This window comes from Haliaeetus leucocephalus, unplaced genomic scaffold (assembly GCF_000737465.1).
Source record: "Haliaeetus leucocephalus isolate CR32 unplaced genomic scaffold, Haliaeetus_leucocephalus-4.0 Scaffold206, whole genome shotgun sequence".
NCBI lineage: Eukaryota > Metazoa > Chordata > Aves > Accipitriformes > Accipitridae > Haliaeetus > Haliaeetus leucocephalus.
The window spans coordinates 9768070-9791712 of record NW_010972642.1 but is presented as its reverse complement, the minus strand read 5'-3'; the positions used below and the strand labels follow the sequence as shown (position 1 = coordinate 9791712).

The 23643-nt window shown below is 43.1% G+C and overlaps 1 protein-coding gene across 1 annotated transcript in view; it reads left to right on the top strand.

The window, feature by feature from the left end:
* CREB3L2 (cAMP responsive element binding protein 3-like 2) overlaps positions 1–23643 on the top strand; it is a 37783-nt gene that overhangs the window by 2627 nt on the left and 11513 nt on the right. The window contains exons 3-8 of the mRNA XM_010566349.1: positions 13005–13171; positions 14777–14864; positions 16686–16867; positions 17547–17693; positions 19405–19463; positions 20836–20904. Coding sequence (XP_010564651.1) covers positions 13005–13171; positions 14777–14864; positions 16686–16867; positions 17547–17693; positions 19405–19463; positions 20836–20904 — 712 coding nt within the window. The remainder of the gene's footprint in view (positions 1–13004; positions 13172–14776; positions 14865–16685; positions 16868–17546; positions 17694–19404; positions 19464–20835; positions 20905–23643) is intronic.

The window sequence follows — 23643 nt, the reverse complement described above, 5'->3', positions numbered from 1 at the left end:
TTATATTTCCTAACTGTTTTAAGTGCGTATTTTTAAGTTAATACATACAGAAGATATTAATTGTAGCAGGAGAAACAAGCAGAAGAAACTTCGGAAACAAAGCTTCTCTGGAAGTTAACAGGAAGAAGCTTCAAACTAGGTTAAAAGTGAGGGGAGTTTCCTTTGGGGAAAAATCCTGAAGAAATTCATACTGCTGAGACCACTGGGTAATTAATAGAGCTTTAGTCAAATGATGTTTTAAAAAGCCAAGGAACATTAACAAGTGGGGTTAAAAATAGAAAATGAATGGAAAGCATTTCATCTTGTGTTCACTCTGCAGAGTGTTTCATAACAGAGGAGGAGGAGGAGGAGGAGTTGTGCTTGGTGTTTGGGATTTTATTTAATCTTAACCCTGGAATCACGCTCACGACCTTTCAATACCTATTGACTTCAAAACAGTGAAACTCAGAGAAATACTTGAGGAAATTGCAGAATTACAGTTAACATGGCTGGTTGATAGATATTCAAAGGCATCACCCTGATGATTTTTCAGTCCTTGAGTCCATGAGAGCAGGAGAGGGGGATTTTTTGGGTGGTAGTACTGCAGGGTTTGACACTGGAGATTAAAAGCATCTTTGTTGTTAGGCAGTGGAGGTACACAGTGCTCCTGAAAACTCTGGTGAATGCCAGTCCCCTTGGTGGAGTAAGGGGACAGATGCTGGGAGCATCAGTGTCCTTTTGGGGAGCTGGAGGTACAGGGTGCGGAGGGGATGGTCCATGTGCTCCAGCACGATCTCCCACTGCTGAGGAACTGGGACTGGTTTTGTGGAGTGGCAGGGGCTGAGAAATGAGGTTGGCTGAGGGACTTATGTAAAGAACGTGCAAAAAATTTACATTCTCCAAATAACCACCGCACTGGGCAGATTGGTGAGCTCTTAACAGCTGTTGTGTTTTGATGGTTTTTCCATGGCGAGGCTTCATGATTCTGCAGGACCCTGGAGTTGCAGGACTGGGACTAGAAGCAGGCTAGTGAGGAGGCTCATGTATGACACTTGCATGTGTGTGTGCATGTGTGCCGTGGACACACGTGCTGTGGACCTGCGTGCCTGCAGTCAGCAGCAGTGCGAGGAGGAAGAGGATGGCACAGAGCAGTTAAGCTCATTCTGAATGCTGTTTCAGAGCTTCGCCCTTAGCTCTAGAGGACTAAGGGCCTGGTGGTGTGCACAGAGCACGTGGCAAACAAGCTTTGTTCTTGCTTTGCAATGAAGTCAGTAATGTCATGTTTCTTCTTTGTAACTCTTGGCAGTTGTCCTGGCAATGAGCGCTGACGGGTTGCTTTCCAGGGTGTACAAAACTGCCATCCCCTCCTAGGCCAGTGGGCGTTTATGGGCAGGCAAAGGCAGGGGAAATGTGAGGGGGGGGGAAACCCAGGATTTTCTAGGGCTAGGCCCTTTAGCCCATGTGGCTAGATAATGCCTACTGGGAAATGGCGGCTGTTACGGGTCTTACTGTCGCTGTCACACCAGCAGTTGCTCTGTTAGTGTGACCTGGAGCTGCAAACTCCTTTCAGCAAAGGCAACTTTTTGGGTGCCACGTGCTGGTGTATACTGAGATGCAAGCTGGCTCCCCGTGTCACTTCTAACTCAGTGCGTGTTAATTGTGTAACGCTAATCAGCTGCTCAGCCCTCGGGTGCCATTTCTGTGCCAGGAGCAGGCAGGTGGCTGCCGCCCTCTGTGCCGGCCCGGCCCGGCGGCGAGCGGTACGCTGCCAGACGGAGGCCGCCTGCCGTGAGGGGGGACGGGGGTGGCTTGTAGCACACGAGTCTGTTGTCCTAAAGGGAAGCGTACTTCTCTGCCTTTAAAAATAGCCTTAAAACCTGAAGTTTGCTATCGTGGTGACGGGCCTGTTGGAGGGGCAGGAGCGACGCTTGGGGGTGCCCGGCCCATCCTGGGGCAGGGTCCTGCCGGCTGTGTGGGCCCAGGGTGACCCCAGCTGTTGGTCCCAGCCCTCTGGTGCTGGCACCGGTATGCTGCCATAAGATCAAGGTCCCACCACCGGTTTTCCCCAGTTATTCGCTCTTCTGACTTCACTGTATTGAGGGTATTTCCCCAGCCTTGTGCAGAAGAACTTTTCTGAATAAGTCGCAAGTTGTTGCTAGTGTGGGGTCTCTGAACGCATCAGTCCCTAAATCTCCAGCCTATGAAAGCATTGGCAAGAGTCAGTACTTTAAAGCAGATGTGAGCAAGATGTCTGGCATTTAGTTGTTTGGTTTTTTCCCTCCTGAGAATCTATTCTTATATTCAGTTTTGCATAAACTTTTAAGACTAAAGATACTAGAGAGAGATATTTATAGGCCTGACTTGCTTGCTTGCAGCTGGCTGATCGTGCGCTTTTGTTTGCCTGAACTGGTGAATTAAGGCACCTGGCCTGGGGAGGGCTCCAGGCTGGAACATGAAAAAGGAGGCTGCATCCCAGGTACCGATGAGCCGCACCAGTTGCGCTGCCGTTTCTTTCACAGCAGGTTTCCACTTTCTAGTTGTGAGCCCTGGGTTTTTTGAGACAACTGCAGAGTAGCTGCGAAGAAGCACAGTGGGTAGTTGTGAAGTGGAAAATGCTTCTTGGAAGGAAATGAAGGTGGGAGGGGAGGCTGGGAATAGGGCTGATGGGTAAGGGAGACCTTTTGCTGCACATCAGAGCCTTTCGGGGCACAGGTTCACTTCTGACAGTTGTAAACGGTTAGGGAAAAAAGCTTTATTTTCTATTACAGCTGGTGCATGTCTGTCTTCACTTTTCCAGTCTTTGTAGCCTTTTGGAATGGGAGGCCTGTGGATCAGACAGCCAGGAGCAAGGCAAGAACCAAGTTTCAGCAGGGACTATGGTTAGCCTCCTGTGTGACTTGAGATGGGAGCGTAGGGTCCTTGCCTGCCCTCCGATGCTTCATCTTATCAGCCATAGGCACAAACTTTAGGACAGTGGCTGCTCCTTGTGAGAGATGTGTGAGATCCATAGGGGAGAACCAAGTGCAAGTAATACTGAGGGGCTGGTGTGCAGCAGGAATGTGGAGGCAGAGGCTGCAGCGTCTGTGCGAGGCTCTTCATCCTCTGGATCAGCTCAAGTGATAGAGGTTGGTTTGCAGTGGGCATGTGTTTGCTTTTTGTGTGTGTTTTTTAGCTTGTGAGCCTGGTGGGGCTCAGACAGTGGAGAGCCAACTAGTCATTTGTATGGTTTCTCTCCTCAAAACGTGGCCAGGTGGCTGGGTGCGTTCCTTTCCCCATCCCCTGAGGGCTCTGCTTTTGAGACTAGTCTTGGTCCCCACCTGCCCCTCCTGTTCCTGCTTTCCTGCTCAGGAATGCTTTGAAGTTACTGTTGGATTTGAAGCGGCTTGTCTTGGCTAAAGGTTTGACAGACTGATTGCAGAAATGGTATGTTTCTATTTTATGCTTAGCTGTGCCAAAACTGGGGCTGGCCCTAGAATATAACCTGTATTGTTACTGGGTTTTTTACTGCTGAGGTTATTTTTTCCTGTAATGTGCTTTTAAAACCCAAATTTTCCTTTTAAGCTTCAACTCTTATCTCCGTACGTGGTTTGAAAAAGAAAAAAACAAACAAACAAGAAACCCAAACCAAACAAAACCCCAAAAATCATTGTATATGGCTCCCACTTCTCCAGGGCAAGTAGCCTGTCAATGATAAATCCAGCCCTCATCTCAGGCAGTGCTTTGTACAGGAAAATGCTTGCTTATGTATGGAGACCACAAGCAGTAATCTATGTCATGTGCTGTCTCTTCACCTAGAGGCACCTGTGGGCTTGAGGCTCAGGGTGGTCTTCATATATTTTATATGTATACATATATATACAAACAAATAATATATGTGTGTATATATATAAGTCATAATATATTTGTTATGTATAGTAGGTTATATTATATATCCTAATTTTATTTTTTTTATATAGGCTTTCTATATAAAGAGGGTTGCATTGTCCTGCTTCTGTCTGTTTTTCTCCAAATACTGAATCAGTAAAATGTGAACAATGAACATGGAACCTCCTCTGCCCTGACTTTAAAGAAAATGGAACTGGACAAAGAAACTCACTTGTGTTTTGAAAAGATGCTGTCAAAGCCATACTGATAACTTTTGTGAGCACATTCCAACGCAACTTTTTTTCTGTGTGGGTTTTTTATTTTTATGTGTTTATTTAGGAAATGAGAAGGAAGCCATTTGGTCATGATAGCCTGTATGTGGGTGATTTTTATGTGGAAGGGTAGCAGTCAGACCTTGTCAGCATCTGCAGTTTTAAAGGATGAGAAGACTTTTGAACTTTTACACGTCCAAGGTCCAAAATCTCAGTAGGTCACTCTGAATCAAGCCTGTAACTTCTACTTGGGCAGCAGTGTGTCTGAAAAATGTCAGTTTTGATTTAGAGTGGGCATTTTGGTGCTTACTTATGCTTACTGTTAATAATTGACAACTTTATTTGCAGTCAGACCTCCTTTAGCTTCCAGTTCCACATATGAAATCTCCTTATGGCCTTTGTTCCTGCTGGAGTAAAGAGCCATCTGCTCTCAGAAACCTCTTTCCCCAGGTGTTTGTAGGCTGTGATTAAGTTCCCTCTTGATTTCTGCTTGGATACAGTTTAAATGAACTGCACTTCCTTGGTGTTTCCCTACAGGGGCTCTCTTCTGGACATTGAGCTATTGCAGTTCCTTTCTAAACAAAGGGACATTTGCAGTTCCTTTTCAAAACTCTGTGTCAAGTGACCACAGGAGCTGATTTCGCAGGAATAGTTTCCCTAATGATGCATCTTAGGGGAATGCTCCTCCTACTTCCAGTCCTGCTGTTTCTGAAACCAGTGATCTCATTCTCTCCGTAGTGTTGCACTGGGAGTTCATGCTCACTTAGTTATGCGCTGTGAGCATCAAGTCCTTTTAATGTGTGTCAAAGCCTGATTGCTGCCATAATAGATATATGCCTTTCACAACATCCACACGGGGTGTGGGGAGAAAAATACAGATAGGTGAGAGAGAACTGTTTTATTTGAACACTGCTTCTGTGGATAATTTTCACATATCTTTTAAAAAAAAAAAAACAAACACAAAACATAGTCTTTTACAGGACATTTAATAGTATCAAGCTTTAAGGCTGTAAATGCAAGCTACCATCTTAGTCTGTGCCCCACTCCCATGTATATAAAGGGCAATGCTATAAAAATAACATTTTTATACCCCTAAGCAAAATAATTAAAAACATCAGGGACAGTATCCCAACTGATAGCTAAGCTTGTGTAAAGTCTTAGTCTGAAGGGAGGTTAAAGCAGAACCTGTAACCCCAAGACATCTCCTGGCTGGTTGTATGTGACAAGATGATTCTGATTGAAAACTGTCAAATTCCCTGCAGGAAAGAGGGTATTGACCCTGATTGTTTAGGTATGGGAGAAAAATGTGTCCTTGTTTCTATCTTAATAACTTTGATAGTGGTACAAATAATCTGTGGGTTTTACATGGACTCTGTGCCACTCAAAGGGGGGGGTGCCGGTGTGACTGGTGATCCTTTGTTAGGAGAAAGGCTACTTCTGCTATGCTTTGTGATTACTGTGTATCGCTGCTGCTCATCTTTGCCCATTTATTTAATTTTCCCTTCCTGGCACTTTAAAAAGGACCCCAATGTTTGGTAGTCAAACAGTATCTCCTTTGTCGAGGCTGTTTCGAGGGCTTCAGTTTCATTATTTGCGGTGGGAGTGTGTGTGCACGCTGGGAGGGGGAAATGCCATCTGGAAAATCTGTAAGAGAAACTGTTTGTCGATGAATGTGGGCTCTCACCTCATGGAGGAGAAGGGGGGTAGCAGCAGTGGCATTGGAGTTGAGCATTTCAGGCATGATAAACGGGGCTTGTGTCTGCCATGGCGTGTTACGTGAGCCCAGAGCTGGGCACTGAGAACAGTGCAAGCCCAGGGGGAAGACAAGGAAGCAGTTATTCCTCCAGAAAGGTCCAACTTGCCTTTGGGAGGCTGGAAAGGCTCAGACTGCAGAGCTGAGGACGCTGAACTGCCCTGCGAGCAGCATGCCCAGCAGCATGCCCAGAACCTGTGCATCAGCAGAGGCCCTTTCGGGTTCTTGGTGAGGTGTTTCCGCTGACAGAGAGTGAGCAGCCATTTCCCCTGCAAACAAGTTGTGAGCCTCTTCCAGGAGTTGTTTTTCCCTTGCAGTTAGCCAGCTCCCAGTTTGCAGCTGTATTTCTGTGGTGTAGAGCTAGTAAGCACCCTTGGATCCTGCTGCTAGCTGTACAGGGGTGACAACCTCAGAGGTAGGATCCAGGAAAGGACCAAACACTTGTCCAAAATACAGCTTTACAAATGTGGACCCTTGGTGCAAGTTTAAGCACCATCTGAGTCAAAGTGTCTTATTAACATGTGATGAGCCGAGTCTGAGACTGCATGTTGTTGTACATGGCACGGCTGTACAGAAGCCATGCGGGCTGTGCATCCAAGCCTTATGGTTCGTGATGGCAGTACAAGGTCTGTCATGGATCAAAAGGAATTGGTTGAAGCCCTTTTGCTCAAATCCATGACACAGCTGAAGAGGGGTATTATTTAAATACTCTTGGCTGGAGAACAGTTTGACTCATTAGGGATCTTCTTGCATTACCCTGTCCAGAGATGTTTTTTCTGATACCCATGCAACTCACTTTGCCCGGTAGTCTGTTGTGGTCGTCTTAAGTTTCTCTGACTGTTTTATCTGTTGCTTGGACAGTGAACTTTGAGGAGGTGAGAGCTGCCTCTTCATTCTGCTTATACAGATAAGGGTATCCCTTGATGCTTCTACAGGTCTTATTTGTAGGCTTTTTTGCAAATGACATGCTGTGCATGCATCTGTTTTCTGTGTGATTACCATCTGTCATGGTGGTAATGGTGGTATGGGGTTGTTTTTTTCCCCTAGGTCCAGTGGTACACCCCTCATGCATGTTTGTTTACCTAGTGGTGCTGTCTTCCTTTTTACTGCAGGGGAAAAAAAGGTGAAAATCATGTTGTTTCTCTGAATACTTGCATTCTCTGTACTTGGGAGCGGTGAGGAGAGATGCAGAGTGCATCTCTAATTACATTTATTAAAAATACACAGCAATTCACTGATGCAACTTGGTTATCCATGCAAAAAGTGCCTCTGTTAAACTCTGTAATGAATAGTGCTGAAAAGAATGTGGGGAGCAAGGGAGATTTTTTAGTTATTTTGTAAGCTCTGTTTCCTCTGTGCATCTATCACAGAGGGTGAAATTTAGTCTATATTGGAGAAAATTTACTTTTTCTCAGGAAAGGAGGTGGTATGTTGGACAAGATTGAAGAATTAGTTGGGTGGAATAATGTTGGATAGAAATAATGAAAAAAAGGAAAGCAAAATTTGCTGGAAACTCTGATATTAAAAAAACTGTACAGTTGAAGTAAGCATTTTTTACCTTATTTTCCACTTTTCCTACCCTGCCTTCCCATAATATTATATGGAGCAAGGAAAGAAGCAAAATGTTGCCATTCTTCAGAGAAATATGAGTGTCCTAGAAAGCTGCACATGGTGTCATTAAGAGACTATGTTTAATTTTTTTTATATCTCTATATAAATACAGATATATTAAATTTTTTCAATAAACACAGCAGTAGCATATATTAATTCTGCTATGTACAAACACAGCCCTTCTTGGTTGTGTGTTTTTCATGTATGCCTAAATCACACATACTGATTATTGCTACAGCTGCGATGCTTAGAGAAGCACTAAAATCCATTTCTGTTGAAAACTATCATCATAATGTATGTAGTGTGCAGGACAGAGAGAAGTTGACTTGGGTGTGTTGTGCACCCAAAACCAAGCACTTGTGCGTAACCCAGTCTTCATAATGGACTTTAAAGATCTTAAGCTTTCATTGTACAAAATGTTCATAGCCTTTTCCCTTTCAGGTGTAGTCATCTGGAAAAAGGAAAGTGAACAGGGAATGTCCACTTGTGGTATGTTGAATAGATACTACCAGCATTGCTCATCTTAACTGCAGATGTTGGAACCTGGGGCAGGATTAGTGCCTCTGAAATAAAGACAGAGGACAGAAAGAGCTTGTTTGCTACTTGGACACCTTGCTGTAGATATGCATGACATGCAGTGCTTATACTTACAGTACTGAGGGAATTATGTCCCATTTTGAGCTTCCTCTCTTGCGTTATCATGTACACAGCATCTTACAACATATTGCATGTCGTATCTGGGACCAAGCTGGACTTGTGATGAGTGCAGCTGGGAAAGAAGAGGACTTGTTTAAAGTTTTTCCTATCAATGAGAACATTGCTAAGTACACTGATTGAACTTACTTTGGCATTTCGTAAGGCTCCTGCCTTGTTTTTTTAAAAAAGAAAGTGGAAGATGCCTGCTAAACAAGAGTCTGCAGGAAAAGTGGGACAAGCTTGATGACAGAAGCAGCACATAAAAGCTTTCTGAAGAAATGTAATTTTAGTCTTGGACACAGAAGATAAAATCTTAGATGCATGTGTCACACTCTGGGTTGCTGTGATGAATGGGTTTTTTGGATGCTTGATCTGAAACTAACGTTTAACTTGCAGAAGTGGTAGATGCTTACAGCTGCACCTGAAAACTCAATGCATACTGTATTTTGATAAAGTGTAACAACAGTGCTAAATCATCTGAAAAATCCAATTTTAGTTGTTTCCAGTTGGCCATTTTAAATTACTAGATACTTTTTGGCCTTAATCTCTCCATGGCTCACTTGAATTTTCAGGACTGCTATGGAAATTAATTCAGGCTGGTGAAGCGTTTCCCTAGGAGGGAATTAAACAGCTCTGTGGGAACAGAAGCTGAATTGTATTTGGTAAAGGACAGGTGAGGCTGTGCATGAGACAATGAGAATAACAAAACATGGAATAGCTCCTTAATTAGGGGAGTGCCGTGCATTCTGCTTGTTGGGTATGGCACAGGTTCTGTAGAGAAATTGTTTGAACACATTATTAAAACATTCCTATTTTTAGGTGTATATAATGTGCAAAAGTACACTGAATTAAACCTTCATAGGTTTTTCTTAATACCTGGGTGCTTTGCAACATTAATGTTCAGTTAATATTGTGTGTGGAATTTAACAGTGCTAGTGCATTACACACAGAGTGTTAGCTGGGATTTTGCTAAGTACTGCGTAGACACCTTAAAAGACATATTTTGCATGCCAAAATGCCTAGCATTCACGGATTTATGAAAGGGTAGGTGGAGGGGAATGCTTCTCATCTAAACAGTCATTGCACGATAGAGCTCTGAAGTTTATAGGAAATTTCAGCTGGGAAAGGGGACTGACAGCCAATATCCCTTGTTCAACTTTGGAATCAGTGCTTTGAAGCCTGAGAAGAGATTTTTAACAGTCGAAGTGACCATCTTGAGGATGTGGATTTTCCTAGCCATTTGGATAGCTAAATCTCTTGTTTAGGCTTTCTTCTCTCTATATATGAATGATTTGCAGCATATTTTGTCTCACCTTAGCAATGCAGTGTTGCCTATTCATATCTGTCTAGAATACCATCACCAAGATAATTTTCTCAGCCTTTTGTTTTGGACTCTGTCTCAATAGTTCAGGTGTACCTCCTGGATCATGTCAAATATAAATATAAACACTCACATTCAATTTCTTGACACCAGTCACCTGCTCTTTCTACAGCATGTCTCGCTTGGTTTGGAGAGGACACCTCCCTTTTCCTCCAGTGGGTCCCTTGAGACAGCCTCCATTGTCCTCTCATTTTGGTATTTCATGTGCACCTTCTTGCTTGTTCTCATTATTCCATGAAACCTCTCTCATGGTTTCCCATACCCCTCTGTCAGAAATACTGTTGTCTTGGTGGGTGTGCCATGCCTCTCAGTATGACCAGTATTCTGTAGCCTGCTCAATTTTTCCTGTTTGCCTAAATTTTTCTGGTTTTGTGCAACATTGTCAAGGGCTTTGGGAGAAGGGCTGCAGCTTTGTTCTGCTAGTACAGTGCTTGGCAGAGTAGACTAAGGTGCTAAGGAGCTATTATAAAAATAAATTAGGAATGATTTTCAGATAATGTCAACCCACTGTGTTCAGGAAGAGGAGAAAGGAGAGTTGGGAAATGTCCTTGCAGCTCTCCTGGAGCAAAGGAGAGATCGTTGGTGACTTCAGAAGCTGGAATGTGTCAAAAAAAAAAGTAACTTGTTGCACAGCACTGACCATGATAGTGAATGCGTAACAGGGGCTTGGAAAAAGTAGGGAGAGGGGGGTATCAAGGTGGGATTCGACCAGTGTGTTGCTCCATCTCTTGCTTTCACACGGTTGTTCATCTGGAATGACAGCTGTCACTATGCATCATAAAAGGCAGTGTCAAAAAAGTGTTAGATGTAGTTCTTCAAAGTTATCTCCGTGTTAAATGCAGCGTGTTCCTGTCGCTAAAAACCGTCCGTAACCCTACAAACTGGTTAGACTGGCTTTAAAGCCTAGAATAACTCTGAGCAGTTTGTGCGGATCTAAGTGGTGATGGCGGGGATGTCGGGTTAATCAGCAAAGTCAGGTTCCAGAGGAGTAAAATGACGCGCTGAAGGCCAGCATATCTTGCTGTTTTACAGCAGCTGAATCCTCATGATGAGTATGGGGATTAGAGGTTATAAACATCACAGAGTGCAGCCTTAGAGGACATGCCCTGTTTCGCTGGGCACCCATGGCTAGATTTCTCTTCTACTTGCATGATGATACAAATCTCAGAAAGTTCAGGGCTAATTACTTGCTTCACTGGTAAGTCTCATTTATATGTAGCCTTCCCTCCCAAAGGGAGTTTGAAGTAGATTACAGACGATAGCACTGCTGTGGTATAGCTCGACCCAGAGGTGCAACAGGCAGCAAGCAGAGGCTCTGCACAACACGATGTGGGGGAGTTTTTGGCAGAAGTTATCCAAACAAGCATTTGAAAGTTGCATTTGCCAAGGGATTCTGGATTTCCAGGCAAAGATACCACTTTAAAGCTCTTACCCAAAATGATCCACACACAGCAAGTTAGGGATCCACTGAATATTTCATTGCAGTCAGCAGGGAGGGAGCTGTGCTCTCGTGTTTGTGAGTAGAGACGCTCAGATAGGGTTGAAAGAGAGCAATGTCCTCTCTCCTGAGTTAATATTTAAACAATGCTACCTCTTTTTTCATAAATACTTCTATTTTTGTATTTCTGCATTTCCCAGAAAGCTTTGGGAGTAAGCTCTCCAAAAAACTTAAATGCGGTGTTTAGCCCTTGCTGTACAGTTACTTCTCTTGGCAAAGCTGGGCTCACTGTTCTTGAGCTTCTGATTACAGGAATGGTATTTTTCATTTTTAATTCCTTGGTGTATCTTTACTCAAATTACCTCCTTGCTTGCCAGCGGTGGAGGTTAGGTCCCACCACGAAGTAATTACTAGCACTGGAGATGTACATGCTTCTCCCTTCTTCCAGTCACCCAGCTTCTGCCCAGTGCCTGTGTGCTGTATATGTGTGTGGTCTTAATAGCAAGGGCAGACAGCAGCATGGAGGCTGTAAGCCCGCTCTTATTTTTGTTACCTGTTTGCAGCTGAACTCTGTTGGCATCTCAACACCTTGATATGCTCAGATGTGTAAGGGTCTTGCGTTCGCCTTGCAGACTGCTGGTGGCACAGCCACAGCACCGTGGCTGCCTCCTATGGTGTTGATGCAGCATGCAGTTAATTCAAAGCTCTGTTGCTGTTTACTAGCTGTGTGGTGTATGTGCGTGCTTTCTGCTTTAATTCCATATATGCAGTAAATACTCTGTATGAAGACAGGAGAAAGCTTTGAAGGAAAGATCAACACTCTTCTCTTATGTATATTTGGCCTCAGATTTCAGCTGCTTGATTTAATGGACGTGCTTCTCACAACTACTGACGAGTTGTGGCAGAGGACTGTTCTGTATGCTGTTGGGATGCAGTACAGCTGGTGTAGGGTACTCTCCAGCAAGGGAAAAGAACTTCTATGACTGAACTCTAGCAGTAGGGATGGGAATTTTTTTAAGGCAGAATTGCAACTGCCAAAAATGCATTTGATTTTTTTATTTTTTCTAAGTGGGGTTGTTAATAGCCTTGTGGAATTGTTTTAAAGTTTGAGTCTTCCCAAGTTCTTGATCCTCTATCATACTTTAGACCTGGGAGAATAAGTCCCTTCTCAGCAAGCCAAACAGTGGCTTTTTCGTGAATGGAAATGGGGAGCTACCAACTTACTATGCCAATCTTCTCCCAGTTCTTGACAGTGCAAGGCAAACCTTTCAGCTTTGTCCAGTGAAAAGCTGTATGACTTCTCCTGATGAGTGAGCTTGCAGTAAGCGGGGCTAGGGGACAATTCTGCCAACATGTGGTGCATGTTTCATTGCTGCCAGTAAAAATATGCATCCTGTGCTGTGACTTCCAGAGGCTCTGGAGAGGAAATTAGCATGATCACAATGGCAGTGGTGGTCCTGTGAAATCATCAAAGCCTTTATCCTCTTTTATACTTACTAAATAAATCCTTGGGGGGAAAATTCTGAAGTTGAGAGAGTGAAAAATCCTTTGTTCTTAGAAGTATAGTATCACCACTCTGGCTACTTGATGATTGCAAGCAGTAGAAGGAGCAGAAGTCTGGCGAAATGGTATCTCTACAAGGAGGAATAAAACTGAGTCAGCAGGCATTAGCGTGTGTGGGACATGGCTCCCTGGCTGCTTTACCCAATGGCTTGTTTAGTCTTGTTCTGTTATGTGTTAGCAGCTTTCGGCAATGTGCAGTGATTAGTGCTCTATGTCTTTCCTCACTGCTCCTCTCTGTATCCTGGGGCTAGGATTAGGTTACAGCCCTGAAATGGCATGGTTGTCTGCATTGATGGAGAGCTGAATAGTAAGGGCAGAGTTTTGTTGATAGACTGAAATGCCTTCTATGTTTGTTTCCCTTCTCTGGAGGAGGAATGACATTATTTTCATTTGTAGTCTTTCTGTCTCTGACCTAAACATGTGGTGTCCAATTTCCTTCCCTGGCAGGTGACCTGGAAAATGAGGAATGGTGTCTGGCTACAGAGCTTACTCCAGCAGCAATAAAGACTGAGCCAGTGTTGTGCGAGACATCAGGCCTTGCTCCCTCAGTCAGTCTCACTGTCACAGCCACGTCGCTGGAGGGGGAACAACCTGAACTACAGATGGATGCCCTGGTACTTGCAGACTTTCTGTCCTCTCTGCACAATTAGCTACAGATTCTCGTAAGACTCTGCATACCAGTGTAGCCTCCTTGGTGCCAAAACTTGTCAACTCAGGGTGCGCACTGCAGTCTGCTTTAATGGTTTTTGATGTTCGCTGGTGTCCCACTACTGCTGTAAGAGCTTGTGTTTCAAAAAACTTACCTGCATCTTCAGGTCTTAATGGTTGGATGCACAATTTTCTCTTCTGTGCTAGCCCCAAAGCCTGGGGCTCGGGTGTTTTTAGAAATATTTAAATGGTTTCTAATGAATCAGTCCCACCTGAACTGACTAACACATTTGCCCGTGACAAGTTAAGTATCTTCCATAATAACCTGCTTTAGTGCTGCTGTGCCTTCCCCTAATCAGAACAAGACTCCTTACTTGAAATGACTGGAGAGTTTCCCTGTTTGTCTGCTAAGTCACTTTTGCCAGATCTGTGAGGCTTTGACATTTCGATCTGCTGCTACTTCCAGACCAGCCTGCCTTGTAAGGAGCATTTGTGATGCCTTTCTGACCACAGCTGGAACAACCAGTGGGCATTCTCAAGGGCTTAGTTTGGCTGTGGTTGGGTTAAGGAGAATGAACTGCAGCAGCTGATGGCTCACCAGAGTCCCCTGTCAGTGGAGGAAGAAGCATGACTGTTCTTAATCCCCAGGGTGCAATGTTGGTCCAGGCTGGATGGAGTTAATGTACGCTGAAAATAATGTTTCCACTCGAATGCGGATCAGAAATATGTGCAACAGAAATTATTTTGTGAGAAACTGAAAAAATTAAACACAAGTTTCCCATAATTCTCTTCTAGTCTGAATGTGCTGTCCCTGGTATGTAGTCCTGCTGTAGCTTGGGATGCCATGATTTTCAAAGAGTATATTGGGACTAGCTGGTGGATCATTACCATTGCATGGATTAGTTACACAGGTTATTGAGAGAGATTTTGGCTGTAATGAACATGCTGATGTGCCAGACTGACTTCCTCAAGCCTGGGACTGTAGCACACAGGCAGACTCTGAGCAACAGCTTGGCAGCCAGGTTCCCCAGCCCTGTCAACAGGGCAAGACAGATGTCTTCCAAACTTTGGTCAGCTGTGACTGTCTCTTTTCCTGCTCCTCCACACTGTGAAGTTAACTTGGGTTGGATAATCTGGAGCTCAGTGACTGGCACCTTGCTCTTGCTCCCATATGACAACAGTCTTGAACAGGCTCTCCCCCACTGCCAGGAGTGTTTCTGTCTCTGCTCAAACAGACTGTGCGGTCCGGCAAATCCTAGCAGCAGATCTGTTGCTAAGAGAAGTAGTTTGAGTGGGTTGCATGCTAGCTTTCAGTCTGAAATGTCATCTCTGAGGCATAATCTTTTATTTAGCTAAATATAGTAGTAAGAAAAGCCATAGTGGGAGTAGTCAGGGCAGTATTCTCTGTAGTCTCGTTTAGCAAACAGTGTGAAGCAGTTAAAGCTTTGCCTGTAGCAGAGCAGGAGGAGAGGGAACCTCTCCATTTATGGAGAAGTCATCCTTGTATCCTTCTATTAAGATTTTTAAGAGGTATGCTTTGGGTTTTCATGCTGTTAATTTCTCTTTTCTAGATGAAACCACTGAGCCAGAAAGTTCTTCCAGAGATTAAATTGGAGCCCCATGAAGTGGATCAGTTCCTGAACCTCTCTTCTAAGGAAGGTCTGTTAATTACCAACTCAAAATGCAGGGGGAGATGACCAGAATGCACAATAAATGTACTTTACCCTGATTAAATATTTGGCTTCCTCACTTGCCATGTTAATCTTTAGGCTGAAGCTATTGCCTTCTAGGGACTCGACTCAGGCTGCTGAAGAGCCAGCCTCTCTCTGACCCGTTTATGTGTTTTTTCTTTTTTTCCTTCCTCATCACAAAGAAAATGATCCCTTTTTTAACGTGTAGCATATTAATAATCATACAGTTGCTGGAGGGAGCTTGAATCCTTAAAGTACAAGATTATTTAGGCTAAAAGAGAAATCAGTTTGAGGGGACTTAACTAAGGCATAGAAAGCATGAAGAGCATAACCGGAAACTTTACTGTTTTAATCTCTGATACAAAAGCAAGGATGTGAGTTTATATGAAATTAGAAGTTAGGTCCGTCTTTTTGTAGCATATTAGTTTTAGTAGAGTTTTTAAGAATGACCAGGATCACTTTGCACTAATCTGTAAATGAGGAAGGAGGAGCAATGATCCCTGCCCTGAAAGTTAAACACGTTTTTGTGGCACATAATCTGTTAAACCAAGAAAAGTTTGAAAGAGCCAAATATTTGGGCTGAAATTTGAGCAAATAACTGCATCTCAGTTAGGAACACTTGATGAATGAATTAGTTAGTGAATTCATTTGTGTAGGTAAGTAGAACTGCTGTAGGGAGAGAAGCAAGTGATGTAGCAGGTGGAAAAAGGGAGGCTATATCTCAACCCAGGGCATAAATTCGATTGCTCAATTTGTGGGATTAAGGGCCTTGCTGTTTTTCAAGCGTGCATCTTCTGGCAACTACTAGAGTTAAGATGCTAGACAAAAAGCACTCATGTATAATAGCTTTTTTTTCTTACTATTTTTCTTCCTTCTTCCCCCACCGCCCATCTGATCTTTTCAACTCAAATTTGCAAAGTATAACAGAAGTGGAAGGTGGCAAATTCAGCCCTGTATCTTCTACTCCCAATTTTCATTGCTATAAATTTACCTCAGAGAAAAAATGACTTAGTTATGGCTGTTTTGGACGTCTGCTAAATTATCCACGTAATATAAGTAGGTGAGATATTGCCCTGTTTCTCTTGTCCAGACCCATTTGGTCATAGGCGCTTTGCTTGCCAATTCTAACACAGGTTCTTCTGACTGCAAGTGCAGTAGAAGTTAGCTTATGGCCCTGGATAGCACAGTGTGAGAGAGGTACCTCTGGTGGTTGCCTATGCTGCTCCTGCTCCATCAGTACATTAAAGCCTTTGCTGTCATTAGGTTGTCCCTTCCTCCCAGTTGTGCCAAACCAGGGCCTTAGGAGGCAGATTATTTCTCTCCTCCTTGTTCATATAACACCTTGGACGTGATCCCTTCTCTTGAAAAATACTGGCAATTCGTTTAATCCACAGCAAAGTTAGGAGAGGCTATTGTTTTTAGAGAGAAAGCAGGCTGGCTCAGAGCCCCTCTGTTAATGTGGTTTCCTGGGGACAGGGGACTTATACTGGAGGGTTATACTTAAAACGCAAAGCATTTGCAGGAGAAACTGAAGTGTAGGTAGAAATGACTGGAGCATATGCGCAGAGCCCTGTTTTGTCTGTTGAACTTAAAGATAGCTGCTGCGTTTCATTCCTTCTTTGGAGACCTGCATGCTCTGAAAATCTTCCAAGTTGCCACTTTTGCTTGGTCCATTTTTTAACAGACAGTCCTAGTCTTGGAAACTGGGTGGTAGTGGTGGTGGCAGCTCTAGTGGAAATTTAAATTAGCACCTCAAAACCTTGTGTTATGTGTGTTGCTTGCCATTTAGCAGTGGATCCCCTGCATTTGCCTCCAACCCCTCCCAGCAGCCATGGCAGTGACTCTGAAGGAGGGCAGAGCCCGGCTAGATCGCTCCCTCCGTCAAGCCCGATCCAGCTACAAGCCACGGCTAAAATGACATCACGCACAGCTTCAGCGCTCTCCAATTCACCTCTCCTGACTGCGCCACATGTAAGTTGGACTGGCTTTTTCCAGCATCTATCTATCTGTCTCCCTTTTTTCTTTCTTTTTTTTTTTTTTTAATTTAATTACTGTTTTTGCCATGGATTTGCTAACTTTCTGTTGTTCTTTAGATGAATCCATCTCTGGTCAAAACTGCAGATCCAGTGATTCTTGCTCACTGGTCTGTTCTGTTCCCACAGAGAACAGTGTGCCTCTCCTCTAAGCTGAGACAGGGTTCAACAGTGTTATTAGGTTTCTCCCACCATGGATTGTGTTTTGCATTAGGGCCCAGCCTGGCTGGGTTAACCTGTCCCTGGTAGATCTGCATCTGTCCCCTTGTCTTGTCGAAAGCAAGTGGTGATCTTCAGGGAGGGATTTCCAGTAGTGGTTTTCATTTGTCTCTTTCCCTGTTTGAGCCAAGGAAAGTTTTACTGTTGGCCTCAGTGTGTGCAGAGCTGGGCCGAGAACAACTGTTTTGAGGGAATTCTCTCCTAAAGGTTCAGTCTCTGAATGGAACCTATCTACAAGGTCTTCCCCTTCCATGCATTCCCAATTCCAAAAGGCTGCTGTTTTAGTAGGCAGAGTCCTCTCTGAAGTGGGAAAGCTGCTGCCCCTCCTCCCTAACACCCTTTTCTCTAGGGCTGTGTGCATTTACCGTTGCATTATTTCATTTCTATGACACTTGCAGAAATTACAGGGGACTGGCCCACTCATCCTGACAGAGGAGGAGAAGAGGACGCTGATAGCAGAGGGGTACCCAATCCCTACCAAACTGCCCCTGACAAAAGCAGAGGAGAAAGTGCTGAAGAAAATCCGCAGGAAAATAAAGAACAAGGTAAATGTTAGTTAGCTTTGCTGGGTAATTCCTACTCATCCTTCATTTTAAAAAAACGCTGCAACAATTCTGCAGTAATGGTCTGTGGTACTGTTCAGTGCTGTAAGATGTCCTTTAATAAAGTGTTTTTCTTTGTTCCTAAACACATCCATCAAATTCTCTGTCACTGTGACAGTGTGCCTCTGTCTAGGTGAACACCTGAACACATGAACAATGGAGTATTTAGCAAGCAGGGTATCAAGTTGCTGTTGCTTGGCTCCATTTACAAACGGTACAATCCTACCCTTATGGTAGGCAAAGACCTCTGTATTCTTTCCATGGTGATGAAGATGTTCTTTTCCACTATTTCATGTTTAAAATCTGACTGTGTATTTCAGTGCCCCCATCTTTTGATCACTGAATTCCATGACCTTTAAATGAATGGTTGATAGCAAGGCTGTGAAACGCCCTACAGGTCTTTTCTTTCTTCCAACATGGGGAAGAGCCTAGTGATAGGGAGGCAAGCATTTTTATTCAGACCTGGGCAGCTCATTTGTTCTAGAGAATATTAGCACATGTTTGATGGTTGATGCATTGTGTTACTGGTTTTGCAGATAGAGGTGTAAATTTACCCACACTGAATAGGAATTTAGTCTTGTAATATTTTTTTCAAAATTTTTGGAAGTGACCTTGTGCATTTTATGTACCACTGTCGTATAATCAGGGTCATTTATATTGGAGGGGATCTCTGGAGGTCCTTTAGTCCAACTCCTTGCGTTGAAAGCAGGGTCTGCTCAGAACAAGTTGCTCAGGGACTTGTCCAGTCATGTTTTACTGTCTCAAAGGGTGCTGAGTGCCCAGCATCTCTGGGCAACCTGTTCCCATATTAGGCCACTCTTGTGGTAAAATCAAATAAATAGAATCCTTAACATCTAATTGGAATTTCCCTTGAAAGTTGTATTTGATGCCTCTTGCCATTTTGCTGTATGCCTCTTGAGAAGACTCTGACATCATCTTCACTACACAAGATAGTTGAAGACAGCAATAGGATTCCCTCCTTAGCCTTCTCTTAAATCTGAACAAACCCAGCTTTCTCTGCCTTTCCTGATATGTCATGTGCTCCAGCATGCTTATTATAGCAGTGATCCTCCTGTGGTCTTGCTTCTGTACATCCAAAGTATTTATTTCAGAGCCACAAACTGTATGTGGTACTCAACTGTGGTCTTGCAGGCGCTGAATAGAAGGGAAGAACCACTTCTCTCGACCTGCTAGCTACAATCTTGTTAATGTAAGCCTGGATCTGGTTGGCTGCCTTTGCAACAGGGGCACCTTGCTGACTTATGTTTGACTTGTTTATCAGGACCCCCAAGCCTTTTCCTACCAAGCTGCTTTCTAAAGCATGCATGGGCTTTTCCTCTCCCAGATGCAGGGCATTGTCCTGGGATCATCTTTTAGTATTTGTCCTGGGATATTCTCTCCAGATGAATCTGATTTACTTTTTAAGGTTAGTTCTGTAAGAGCAGGGAATGATCTTTTTCCTACTATTGAGAGGAGCAGTCTTGCTTCTGGATGTGGAAACAGACCAAGTCAGTGCTTTGCTTGCCAGGAATAGAAATGAGAACAGCATGGACGCTTGAATCTAATAACATCAGGGCTTTTTACCAGTTTATTAATTCATCTCAATGCTTTTTTTTAATGCAAATATTTGGTGTTTTTCTTCCTTTTTCCTTAGATCTCTGCCCAGGAAAGTAGAAGAAAAAAGAAAGAATACATGGACAGTCTGGAAAAAAAGTAAGCCAGCCTCCTTCCTGTTTCAAGCGGGCCAATAGCACTAGTTGCTGGACTGGGAAGGGATCCAGCTGTTGATGCTGGGACTGTTTTGTGCACAGAGTGCCAGCTGCCATCTCGTGGCTATGACTGAGAAAAGCCCCTTTTTCTGGCTTCTGCTTGTATGTGTGTTGGGGTGCTGCATTCATAACTGTGTCTACCTGCAACACGTTGCTAACATGCCAACAAAGACTTTAAACCTTAAATAAGGCAAGACCCATCTGCTATTGGCCTCCCCCTCATGCAATTCTTTTGGCCTAGTGAGTAGGCAGTGTCCAGGGAAAGGTGGATTCAGAGTGAATATATTCTCTCTTCTAGTGCAGATGGTGACGGAAATAGGAAGTGGGTGAGTCAAGACTGCCTGGGAAAATAAGCAGGACTCAGGAAAACAGCATGTGACCCATCGGCTTCCTTTAGCAAGAAGGAGCCAAACCCTCAATTAGTGTTTTATATCCCAAGTTAATCTTCCTTTCAACAGACAAGTGTTCTAGTATTTCTCTTATGCTTTTCACCAGATGGATCTGTTAAACGCCTTGTACCAACTTTGGTGATATCCTTGATGTAATTTCCTTTTTTCTATTCTTATCTCTTTATGGATGAATCTTGCTTTCTCAGAGTTACTCCTGTGAAATTCCACTACATACATACAGATATCAAAGCTATTTCCCTTTACCTTCTCCTTTCTTGAAGCTATTCTGACTGATCATGTTTGTCTTTTTAGGACTTTTAGGAGTCCCATATTTTTCACTTGGACCTCGTATGTGGCATGTCATATGATAACCAACTTTAGTTTAGGGAGTTTCCAGGGGCAGTGTGGAAATAAGCACTCTCTTGGAAATGAATCCTCCTTGCTTATTGACCTTCCTAAACTTGAAATTCCAGAATCTGATTTCAGAAAAGTGGCATTCACTAAATTGCTTGGTGCCTCATCCTAGCAATGAAATGCACACATTGAACACCTTTGCACAAAATACTTGCTAACAACATAAATACAGCACGTTCTGTGACTTTTAAAGTATCTGTCCCATGGCCTGATGCACAGAGAAAGTCAGAGCAGGGTCTTTGCTGTTGCTATTTCAAGAGGCAAAAAGTAGTTACAGCCCACCCTGAATGAGCTGCACCTGCTGGGATGTAGTTGAGCACTGTAAGCAGGTGCTCCACAGCCAGTAGTATCTTTTGCAATGTCTTTTACACCATAAAGTATGATTAAAGGTTATGACTAAAGTTCGTTGGTTTAACTTTTCATTAAATGTAGGCACGATGATAGAGATCTCTGTGAAAGCAAGTTTAATAAATAACTGATTTTTTATGTTCCTCTTTCTTGTGTTGTCTCCAGAGTTGAGACTTGTTCAAATGAAAATAGTGAGCTGCGTAAGAAGGTTGAAGTCCTGGAGAATACTAACAGGTAAGGTACGAAGGGAATAAAACAAAACTGTAGCATGATACTACAGTGAAAACTGAAAATCTGGAAGTTAAGAGATCAATTGAAGTGTGAAGAATAGCTGTATCTGATCTGGTTAATGTCAAAGAAACGTGAGGAAGGCCAGTTATCGTGACTACAGTGTGATGTAAAGCATAGAGACTTTGATGTCAGGTCTTAAACTGTCTCGCTAGCCTGTGGGGTGCTAGAGAAACCTTTTAGTACTCTTCTCTTCCACTGCCCAAGGAAACCCGAATAGTGATATGTAACAAACAAAACCTACAGCCCAACTCTCCAAATTGTCTTTATTTAGTGAAAGACTGTTTTGACAGGACACCTTGACCTGGAGCGTGACACTTCCAGGGGTTACAGTGCTGAAGCTCAAGAGTCATTATTAGTTCCTTCTGGACTACTAGATGTCACTGCAATTATTGTGCACCCTTCTAAACATCTCACACCCCAGAATTTCCTTCATTTGGAGGCGGAAAATCAACTTCTTGTTTCTTCGTTTCTGAAGAAATGGGTGACTCAGTGGTGGCTTCTCAAAGGACACATGGCAGAAATAGCCATGAATATGGGTTGAATAGCTGAGCTTTTAATCGGACGTAAGCTGAGAGTGGAGTGTCAATCATGGCTTATGCTCCGTGTGTTCTCTAATGATGGCAAATTCCTAGGAGTAGGTACTAGATAAGCCCACTGTTAACACCTTCTAGTTAGAGGCATTTGTAGTGATGGTTGAATATTACCATTCAACATGAAGGTAGCATGAAGATAAGACCCACAATCATGGAAAATGGCCTTAGAGCTTGTCTGGCAGCCAGTGTATTGCTAATTGAGTGGCATGTGTTGTTTCTAATCTCCGGATACCATCTCTGATTTCATGGAGCCAGACCCTGTAGCACTGTAATTTGCTGTAGAGTGTCTCCCACACACTGCTCATGCATAAAGACATCTGCTGTTTGTTTGAAGAGAGCCAAGCCATTTCTGTGCCTCTTGTATCTTCCTTCAGGGCTTTACATAAAAGAACCAGGAATTGTTCTGTAGGTGTAGAGTAGGGTTTTCTCTCCCAGGATCTGTCCCAGGAGGTGCTGAAGCCAGCTGCTCTAAGGAAAGGTGCAGCTGTGGGTGAACCACTCAGGGACAACATGCTGTCAAGCCTAGAGTTTTTCTCCCCAGTTCAGCTAAATTTGGCCAGCTGTTTTCATCTCTTGAATTGTTGTGGATGCGGTCGTGAGAACAGCTGTGTTGGTATTGTCCATCTTTTTACACAGGACCTTTAGCATCTTCTCTATTATTTGATGATCTTATTTCTCTCATACTAAATCCTCTAAAAATACTTAGCTAAGTGATATTATCTCCAAATCCTTCATACTTTGGGCACGTGGGATGAGTTGCATTGTTTTCTTCCCTCTGCAATAGCATTATATTGATTTGTAATCTCCTGCAGAGAAGCAGATGTTCCTGACCCTCTGCACAGGAATTGTTGTAATTCATGGCAATGCTGTTTTGGCTATTTAGATACAAACAGTATCTAAAATCTGTTAAAGCTTCAAATTGAAGTACTGAGAAATTTGTAAAAGTGCCTGCTTTCATCAAGCCTGATTTACGTAACATAACACATTATGGGTTTTTTCACCTTAACCCCAAAGAGCCACTTTTCTTATTTAGTGTATAATTGTGCAACTGTCTTATTCAGAGAATGGTTCCAGGCCCTTGTTTAATGAACATTATCCACTTTCTATGGTGAATTCAAAATGTCTGGTCTCCTCATTGCTATTTGCATAGAGCCTTAGAAACTGTTCAAATGTTTCAGAACTTGCCTTCACAGCATCCTATAGCTGATACTTCCATCTCCTATGTACAGTGAGGAGTCAAAGTGCAAAGCAGTGATGGTCAAAATTATGCACTGTCAGTTTATTCTTGGATGCCCAAATTTGTATGTTTAGGACTTTATTTCTCAAAGTACCTAGCACACAGTTATACACACATGTATTTTATTTAATATGCCCAAAGCAGAGCCCCATTTCACTTTAGTTGCAACTTTGAGTGTTCAATGCAGTAAAAAATGAAGACGTAGTTGAAAGTATTATCTAAAAGTAGATCTACAAACATTAGCGCTGTTCTTTTGTTGTAAAATGTTATAAGAGTGGACGAAAGGTAACAGGAAAATAAGAGCTGTGATTATGTGTAAAAATGTTCATGCATTCAAGTGTAGAGGAAGACAAAGTTGTTTTTTTAGCTTGTTGGAAAATTGGGCTATAGCTGCTTACCTAAAAGTTAATGCACATGTATGTGCTGTCAGTCAGTATCATGTTTTTATAGTCTGATTGGAGTTGAGAGGAAATGAAGGGCAATTTCCAAAACATACAACTATTGAACTGCAGAGTTTCCTTTCAGTATGCGCAATCAGTTTTTTAAAGTATGATACTGTGTATATAGAACACAATTGCTTAGATACATACCTAAGACTTCAGGGAAACCCTGCTTGCATTTCAAAGTCTGGATCCAAACCATGGAAACACTAGAATTTCTTCTGGTAAAAATGTTCCTACATTATTCTCAGTAACATGAAAAAAATTAGAATAATCTTCCCTGAGAGCCTGCCTCAGTCTGAAATTCTGGATCTGAAAAGATGTAATGTAAAAGGTGCAAGTGTGGTCAAAAAATTTGCATCCAGTAGCATCTCCCTTGATATTCATGCATCTTAAAAGGCAAGGCAGGAGG